Genomic DNA, 9,434 nt, shown 5'->3' with positions numbered 1-9,434 from the left:
ACACCTGGAAGCAGAGCTGAGTGCCTTTGGGCAGCTGCTTCCTGGAGCGGGGTTCTTCTGGGCACTTAACTCAGGGAGCGAGGTTGGCTGATGCGTGGAGCTTGAAGCTCCCAGCAAACACGGTGATACACAGTCCTCCAGCAGTGATCTGCAAGTAGATGCTTGGATATTCACCAGGTGTGGGAGGGAGAGTGGGGGTATACCTATAGATCCATACAGATTCTGACATGATCTTTCTATGCGCCATTACCTTTGCTGCACAGATACCCGTGGCTGTGCTCGCACACAGGGAGACACGTCTGGAGGGAGGGAGTGGTCAGGCCTCGGGACTCAGGGCATAGTCTTGGAGGATACCACGTCAAGTGGCTTAGCCGTTTGTGAAGACGATGTTCTCCGTACTACTCTGGTGAGTAGTGACTGGGGTCTGAAACACTCGAGGGAAGCCGTCTAAGGTACAGTGATTGGGCTCTCTCCATCCAGAGGGAAAATGAAGAAACTAGAAATACGGAAACCTTTATTTCAATAGACCACTAACGCCATGCACCAGAACTAGATGGTGCCCGGCTACTGTACTAGCTGATCCGCAAGAGATCACAGGAGAATGTCTTGGGTAGAATGGGAGGGAAAAGTGGAACAGCACCCCAAATCAGAAAACACCAGGCTGACTTGGAGCACGACCAATAGAACCGCAAGATTAAGGCCCTCAGTCACCTTTTCCGTCTGGAACTGAACTCACGCCTGTGTTAGAATCATCCGCCAGTTAAGATCAAAAGGGCAGCATTAACACTCCAGGACAAAGGTGGGAAAGAAGAAAAGATGGAAACACAGGAACAGTGATGCTGCGCTGAAGGCCTGGCAATGATGAGATGGAAACAAATGCCTATGAGTGACTAAATGTGAAACAGGTGAGATGCTCTGTATACTTCACCTAATTCGCAGTCCCAATACTGATGTCCATCAGTGGATGAAGGGATGACAATCAGGGTGCATCTGTGAACAGAGCAGTCAGCCAGAAAAGGGAGTAAAATACTGACTGACGCCCCAGCATGGAGACCCTTGGTGACGTCATGCTAAGCCACAGAAGCCAGACAGGAAGTCACAGATGGTAGGATGCCACTGACAGGCCAAGTCTAGCAGCAAGGTTAGGGCTCACCAGTCGGTACAAGTTCCCTTTGAGGGGATGAAAATGTTTCCTGAAACTCAACAGAGGTGGTTGGTTGTCTGATGTCGTGGATGGACGGAGTGCACTTCCCGGTGAGTGGGTGTCTTTAAAAGCAGCCAGAAGTGGTGGTGGGGCTGCGCTGGGTCCTCTTCTTACCCTTCCCAGCTATGTATGGTGTCTCTCTCCCCTGGCTCTTCAATGCCTTTCACATAGCAGGGGGCACTCAATGGCGTGCCAGGGCAGCGTGTGTATGCACATGTGCACACACACACACACCGCCAAACAGATGAGGTCTATGAACAACCCCAGCTCCCCCTCTAGGGTCAGAAAGAAGTTCCACTCAGAGACTTGCAGAGAAAGCAGCAGCTCGAAGCCAGCCTGGGGGCCTCTGAAGAAAGCCCCAGCAATCTGCTTCCCGAAGGCTTAGACACCCCTGGGGCAGGTTACTCTGCACCCGTGCCATCACTGTGGGAAACTCCTCACGTGACCATTTGGGAAACACGGAAGGGGGAGAAAGCCCCCTCTCTCCCATGGGGCGGTTGGTGGTTTCAAACTGCTGACCTTGTAGTTTGCTGCCAACACTTAATCACTGTGCCGCCAGGGCTCCTTTAAGAGCTCTGAATGTGACTTAACTGCCTGCTCATCGGCCGGGCCCTCAGGCAGGGCCAGGCATCAGGTGGTATGTTCATCGTCCAACCCTTATATTATTTTTCAAAAATCTTCCTGCGCCTCAGAATCTTATTTCTTTAAAAGGATTTAGGAGGGGAATAAAAAATCTGGTTTCTTTCATCACCCTGGCTGGATCTCCTTTCAATTCACTCACATTCAGATGAGAAACAGACGACTCATTGTAAACAGTTGAGTAATAAAGGGAGTAACTTTCATAGGATCCAAAATGCAAATCAGAATTTCAGCCGGCTCAATTTACTCCTAAGAGCGCTTGAGCCCCAATAATCAGAGAGGGGGTTAACGTCCCAAGCTCCCAGGGAGAAGACAAAACCACAGCAAAAACGTCCGAGTGTGAGAGTGAGTGAGGACGCCTTTACCACGAGCTCAGCACCAACAGAAACCTCCTCATTAGCAACAGGGAAGGCCTTGTCCAGAGAGTGTCCACAGGCTGAGCTTCTGCAGGGGCTCCGAGCGATGTGAGAACAGGATGTACCTTTTGAAGCAAGACCCAGACCAGCGCTTCCATGTAAGGCTACCCAGGCTAGAACACGGTGACTTCGGGTTTCCGGTTTGTGAACTCTTCTTCGAGACACAAGTAGGTAGAAAGCCCTTCTGATAAATGAAGGCTATTCTGTGTCGGCAAGACTGTCCCCAAGTCCCCGCCCAGCGGTGGCAGGACAAGAGAATCCTTTCCATCCCTCGAGATAGGCCACCACCTGTGTGCTGGGCACAATAGAGCGGGGGATGCCAAGGGAGCCGGGGCAGCTCGTGCCGTTTACGATGAAGATAGATGTTTGGAGGTCCTTGGACTGAAGCTCTTGGTTGGCAGGCTTGGCGCCCCCAATGTAATTAATCACAGCTTCAGACCATTTCCAGACCACCGCCTGACCCAAACTACTAAACATGCATGGGCTGGGGGTCTGTCAGACCCAGGGGAACACACAGCCAGGCGGAGTAAGCAGGTGGTGGCTCCGGGCGGTGCGTGACCGTTTAAATGCCACCGAGAACCGCACCAAGCTGCATGCCCAGAGCCCAGAAAGGAAGCCCCCATGTCAGGTAGGAATAAGGGGTGGGGGTTGCAGATGGCATTGCTGCGCCTGGTGAGTTACACAGCCCCCCTTCTCACAGGGCACAAGCACCCCAATCAATACACAAAGCCGGTCTTGTTCAGAGGATGAATTGAGGCCGGCTTGCTTCTGTGCATTTTATTAAAACTTGAAAGCCGTGGCTCGCTGCCATCTAAGATGCCCATTCGGTTCCAACAACCCAGTGTACCAATCTGACTCAGCAGCCATCGCCCCCTACACCCCCACCCCCCACACTCAGTATCAGTCATCTGGCGGATGTTCAGCCGCCTGAATGGAGTCTAGTGCTCAGCTTTCACTGCAGGACGGAGCAAATAAAGGTTCTTTGTCACAGCGCCTGGAAACACCACCGGAGACCTTTCTGCACGCCGTAAGGACTGATAAATAGGCTGGCCAAGTGAACCAAAGACTTTATTTTTTAAGAACAAGGGGAAGGGGGGAGGGGAGAACCAAAGAACTGTGTGGGTATTCATATTCATTGCAAAAAAAAAAAAGAGAATTATGGAAATTTCCAAAACAGCAAGAGAGTAAGCAGAACCGCCGATGACGTCTCTAACTAAACAGATCCTGCTGCGGCCGGGGCTTGACTTCTATGTGCGGAGCTCCTGCAACGACCCCCGGGAGTCGCTGTCTCACTTTTCGGATGACGGCACAGCTGCCGAGCCGGACCGCAGACTCCCTGGAGCAGGCCAGCGCTCCGAGCCCTCGGGCCACCGGCCCGGGCACAGCTCACCGTACTTTGCCAACACACCACCCGAGAGGACCCCACCTTGAGAGTTAAGCACACCCAGTGAAATGCAGTGGGGAAAATGACTCATTTCCTTTTTCTGTCTGAAAAAAGAAAAAGTGAGAGTACCCAGCAGATGTAAAAATGCTACTGGACGTCTGGTGAAGAAGTGATTTTGTCACAGGCCCTGTTCAGTCATGCCAACCATTGCTGCTTTGGGGGGAGGGGGGGCGCTGGGCATATGGACAGTGGTGTGGAGGATCTGGTGCTGAGGGTCAGGGGAAGGCAGGCCCGAGGGAAGAAGCCAGCTCTGCTCCCCAAGGCCAAGCGCCTCCTGGCAATGATTTTTAAAAAAGGAGTGAGAGGAATTAAAGTGAATTTGTGTGCTAATGAAAAGTCAGCAACTGACACGTCAGAGACAAGCCCTGAGGTCTCTAAGGCAAGATTTGTGTCCCCAGGGTGGGTGGACAGAGCGGACGAAGCTGGTGGACACTCAGGCGAGTTCCACCCCGTCCAGGTCAGAACAGTCTAGAAAATAAGGCAACCCGTGGCTTCTCAGCTTGAGACCCCCAGCAGAAGGACACGCGGAGGCAGGGAAAGGAGCCGGCCTCTGTTGGACCCCAGAAGGTATTCAGACCAGGCAACCACCCCAGTTAGAAGGGGGTGAGCCGGGGTCTCAGGGGGCAGGAGGCCCTGGGCTGGCGCTTGCCGGAACGTCGTTGCGTGTCCTGTGCATCTCTAAGCAGCAAAGTCTGGGCTGAGAAGTTTGTGACTTTTGATGAGGGGCTCTTGGAGAGAAAAGACCACCAAGGCTGAGCCTCCGCCACGGTGGGGCTGGGCCAGGGCCGGAGGGGACGTCCTGCGGTGCACGGCTCCCTCGACGTCCGGCTGAGTTCTACAAACGCTTGTAGGTGCCCAGCAGAGCTTTGCAGTTTGGACAGTAGTGGTCCACGTCCTGCAGGGCGTCCACGCAGAAGGGGATGAAGCAGCAGCCCAACACACACCTAGAGGGGACAAGAAAGCCACATTACTGACTGCGCCAGGGTGACTCGCCAAGACGGCCACCCCTAACTTCTAGAACCTGGGAAGGTGACCCGATTTGAGGAAGGCTCTTGGCTGATGTCATCTGGCTAAGGGTCTTGAGATGAAATCATCTTAGCTTCAGGGTAGGTCCTAAACCCAAGGACCAAAGCCAAACCCACTGCCGCAAGTCGTTTCCCATCACGGCGGCCCAGCATGTCAAGAGTACGCAACTGCGCTCCGCAGGGTCTTGTTGGCTGTGATCTTTGTGGGAGCCCATGGCCAGGCCTTTCTTCCACAGCACCCTGGGTTTAAACCAACAAACTTTAGGTGAGAGGCTGAGCACAAATCATTTGTGCAAACCAGGGGCCTTATTAAATCTGCTGACAGGTGTCCTTACACGGGAACAGAGAGAGATGGCAGCACAGAGGCAGGAAGAGGGAGATGGTCACGTGAGGGTGCAGGGAGAGAGCGGAGTGATGCTGTCATAAGCCAAGGAGCACCTGGGCGAGCAGCAGCTGGAAGAGGTGAGGAAGGACTCCCTGCTATTTAGTAATCAATTGTTATGGTGGCCTCAGGAGATGCACGCTCAGGCCAAGGTCGGACACAGAGCCACTCCTGGGCACAGTTTTAAACCTTGGGTCATTTGAGTATCTTTCTAAGCCTTAGATCACAGGTCAACAAACTTTCTTTTAGGTACAGGGATGGCGAATAAATATTTCAGTCTTTGGATGAACAATCTGGAGGAGAAAACAATGGGACTGACGGTTCTGGGGGCACATGGGAGAGGGAGAGGTGGGGGGAAGGAAGTGATGTTAACAAACCCAGGGACAAGGGAACAACAAGTGATCCAAATCGGTGGTGAGGAGAGTGTAGGAGGCCTAGGCCTGGTAGGGCATGATCAAGGGTGATGTAAATATATATATATATATATATATTTAAATAATATTATATATATATTTCAGGTTTCTGGACTACTCTGCCCCTGGCAGCCTGAAAGTTCCCAAAGGCTACTACAATAGGTGTGACTACACAAGGGGCGGGGAAATGGGGGGCTAGAGTTTGGGAATACCTGTCTCCGACTAATTTTCTTAGGGTCCTTACAGCACAGCCACATAGAACCCCCAATTCTCGTGGCCCACACAGAGAAGCCTCCATGGTGGGGTGGGTTCCCCATTGGGCTGTTAGCCACAGGGCCACCAGTTGAGCAATGAGTCAGAATCGATGTGGGGGAGAGGGTTCACTTGCACAAATCAGTCACCAGCGATGACAAGGGTGGGTCTGATGACCGGCATTTCCCAAAAAGACATTTAAAAACAAAGCAAACATAAGAAGCATCATTTTACAGGAAGATACTGATTCATCGGAAGCAGAATCTGGAACACTTCTGACAAAACAAACATCTTGTGAACGAAATTTCCTGTTTCTCAGTCTACCAGAAGCTCAATCAGGCAAATTGGAGTCACCGTTACCTGTAGCTCAGCCATGCCCCATCCCCCACCCCCAATGAGTTTGTCTTCCACAACTTCTGAGCCAAGCTTTAGGACTGTCCTCAGTCTGCAGACGAGGATGCAGAAGCACAAAGAGGCATTGTCACTTGTCCAGGGTCACACAGGTAATGACAACAGAGTCTGAGCCTACTCTATTGCATTTAGGGAGCCCTGATGGGGTAGTGGTTATGCACCAGGCCATGATATGCATGGTCCACAGTTTGAAACCAGCAGCAGCTCCCCGGGAGAACGACTGGGCTTTCTACTCCCATGAGCAGTGACAATCTCGGAAACCCACGGGGAGTGGCTGAGTCAGCGGTGACTCGATGGCAGAGAGCTGATTGCGCTGTGAGGTGGGTGTTGGGCTGCCAAGTGTAACATGTGAACCCCGCAATTGCTCAGAGAGGAAGAAGAGGCTGCCTGCACCTGTGCGGAGCCCTCCCGCCGACCGGTAGGGTTGCTATCAGTCGGAAGAGGGTTTGCTAGGACACCGAAGGGGAAGAAAGGCGGGTGGGCAATCTCAAAAGTACAATCAGCCAGAGCCAAGCATCAACAGTTTCCACTCTGCGTTTTCTTGATGGCCTTTTCTTTTCCCAGTGTATTTTCCACTCGGAGACTCTTTCACCAACCACGAGAGACAGAACTAAAGGTCTGCGGCAGTTAGATGCTATGTCAACTTGGAGAGGGGTGGGAGTGAGAAGTTGAATCCAACCAACCATTCAATCAGGCCACCAGCTGAAGATGCCTCCCTCGGGGGTGCGGCCTTTCCATAAGCGGGAAACTGGGAACTTCGCTCCCTCTGCCCTTCTCTTCATCCTGGCTGGGACTGAGGCTGCCCCCTGGGGCCAGCCCCCCGTGGGCCACCCAATCCTGAGAGCTGTCAGCACCCTGTCCTGTTTCCCCGGCCTTGGGTCTAGGCGACTACACCCACCGACCTGTGATCTTCCTGCTTCCTGCTTCACCTTCACATCCTGAGCCTGCTGCTTCGAGAGTGTGAAGCGGGCAGGTCCTGGCTTGTGGACTTGCGTGGGCTGGGGTGCCTTCTTGAGATGAGATTACTTGTGGATATAAATTGATGGGTGTCACTGGATTTTTTTCTCTAGATAACCCAGCCTCACCCAAGATCACAGAAGAATTTCCCTCTACATTCTTGGAGAAGAAAATATGGAAGTAGCGTTGGGAGCAAAAGATAGTGAATAGTTCACCTGTTGAAAACAAAACAACTGTATATCTATAGAAGATCAGCAAGATAGACAATCCCGGGGAGAGGAAAAGGGTTCTGGGGGACATGGTAGACGGGGAAGTGGGGGGGGGGGGAAGTCAGGAGACAATAAACCCAAGGACTAGTGATCCAACATCGATGTGGAGGAGGGTGTGGGAAGTCTGATAGGGTGTGATCAGGGCAATGTAACTGAGAGGAATTACAGAAACTCAAATGAAAGCTGAGCATGACAGTGGGACATGAGGAAAGTCAAAGGAAAGAGGAAAGACCTAAGTGGCAAAGGGCATTTATAGAGGTCTAAATACAGGCATGTACATCTGTAAATATATTTTTATATGATGATGGGGAAATAGATCTATGTGCATAATTTATAGGCTTAGTATTAAAGAAGCAGATGTACATTGGGCCTCCACTCAAGTACTCCCTCAATGCAAGAACACTTTGCTCTATTAAACTGGCATTCCATGATGCTCACCTTCCCGACAAGATCCGAAAACAAATCGGGTGCTTAAGGAAATGTGGTGAAAACGCGAGTTACACTCAGTTGGTAGCTCAAAGGTTGGTGGTTCAAACCCACCAGCCACTCCGAGGGAGAAAGATGTGCTGGCCTACTTCCATAAAGATGTACAGCCTTGGAAACCCTGGTGGGCAGTCTACCCTGTCTAGAGAGCTGCTGTGAGTTGGAACTGACAGGACAGCACAGGTTTGGAGAGGGGAGGGGGTTGCTTCCCCCTCTGCACACATGGCACTGAGTGGCCCAAACCAAACTCACACCATCAAGCCCGTGCTGACCATGGCGGCCCTATGGGCAGGGTGGAACTTGCCCCTGTGGGTTCCATCTGTGCCTCTTGGCGGGATTAAAGGGACTCCTCTTTCGCCTTTGAGTGGCTGATATGCCCAGAAATAAAAGGAAGCTACTTTATCTGTTTGTGGGGAGGAAATTTCAAATGGTCTTTTCTCAAATTTCTCTCCAATAGAAGAGCTTATCTCTTTAAGCCTAACAGCCTTGCTCAGACATGAAGACAAAAATGCTTTCGGTCATGAAGGGGCCGGGCGTCCTGAGGCGACTATGATATCAACATACAGATGGCTTAAAGCTTCTGTCAGTCAGGCAACCCTCATCATGAAAGCTGAGGAGGAGCGATATCCCCACGGGCATCGCCCTGCGCAGATGCTCACGGCTGCCAAGCTTGTCCCTGGGTGCAGTGAGGGGTTAAGTTGGCAGAAAAAAACCAAAAAATGTCAGAACAGCAACTTCCAGGGGATTCTCAAGTGGGGACAAGGGTGCCTCCCCGCAGGTGGCAGCTGGCAGGGTCTGGAGGTATTTTTGGTCGTAGAAATTGGGGCTGCTACTGGCATCTTTGGGGTAGAGACCAGGGACGCCAGTCAGCCTTCAGCACGCAGGCCGGCCTCTGAGGCGCCTGGTGGGCAGGGGTGCAGCTGCCCACCCACCACCGGTAGAAGCATGTGGCTGCCTGCTTCAGTGTGATGGCCCGCCTGGAAACCCAGGGACAGTCCTAGAGGGTCGCCAAGAGTCAGCATAGAGGAATGGCGGTGACACTGTTCTTCCTCTACAAGAGGGGAGGAACAGGAGAGCCCAGGGGACGGGTGGGCGGGAGACTCACCCCAGCAGGCACAGGCTCCCGCAGGAGAGCCAGGTGAGGGCACCGGCGTTATAGGACAGCCTTGTCACGATCATCTTGTTGCAGGAAGGGCAGCACATCTGGACCGGGCGGTCGAAAAACGAGACAGGCTGCTGCACATACACGGTCTGCACGGCAACTGGCGGGAGGAAACAGGAGACACGGCGGCTCAGCAAACTAGCGGAGGCAGACGTCCAGTCTCCTCTGGGGTTGGGGGATCTCGCAAAACCTCTGCTCACGAGGTGGAGAATGGGACCATGCATTCTGGAGGGATTTGCTTCATGCCGGCCAGCCATCCAAACCTGGCTTTCTATAGAATCATTTGAGGGGGAAGTGCTGAAAATGCAAGGTGGCACTGTGGGTTAGGCATCGGGCTACTAACTTTAAGGTTGACGGTTCAAAGCCTACCAAGCACT

At 52.5% G+C, this 9,434-nt stretch overlaps 1 protein-coding gene across 1 annotated transcript in view; it reads right to left on the bottom strand.

Annotated features, from left to right (window-relative positions):
• Positions 1-3,310: 3,310 nt before the first annotated feature.
• Positions 3,311-9,434, bottom strand: part of LITAF (lipopolysaccharide induced TNF factor) — a 41,857-nt gene continuing 35,733 nt past the window's right edge. The window contains exons 3-4 of the mRNA XM_075564286.1: positions 9,001-9,157; positions 3,311-4,647 (exon numbers count right to left, since the gene is read on the bottom strand). Coding sequence (XP_075420401.1) covers positions 4,539-4,647; positions 9,001-9,157 — 266 coding nt within the window. The 3' untranslated portion in view covers positions 3,311-4,538. The remainder of the gene's footprint in view (positions 4,648-9,000; positions 9,158-9,434) is intronic.

The sequence above is a fragment of the Tenrec ecaudatus genome, chromosome 12 (assembly GCF_050624435.1).
Source record: "Tenrec ecaudatus isolate mTenEca1 chromosome 12, mTenEca1.hap1, whole genome shotgun sequence".
Taxonomy (NCBI): Eukaryota; Metazoa; Chordata; class Mammalia; order Afrosoricida; family Tenrecidae; genus Tenrec; species Tenrec ecaudatus.
This window is presented reverse-complemented; position numbering and strand designations above follow the sequence as displayed.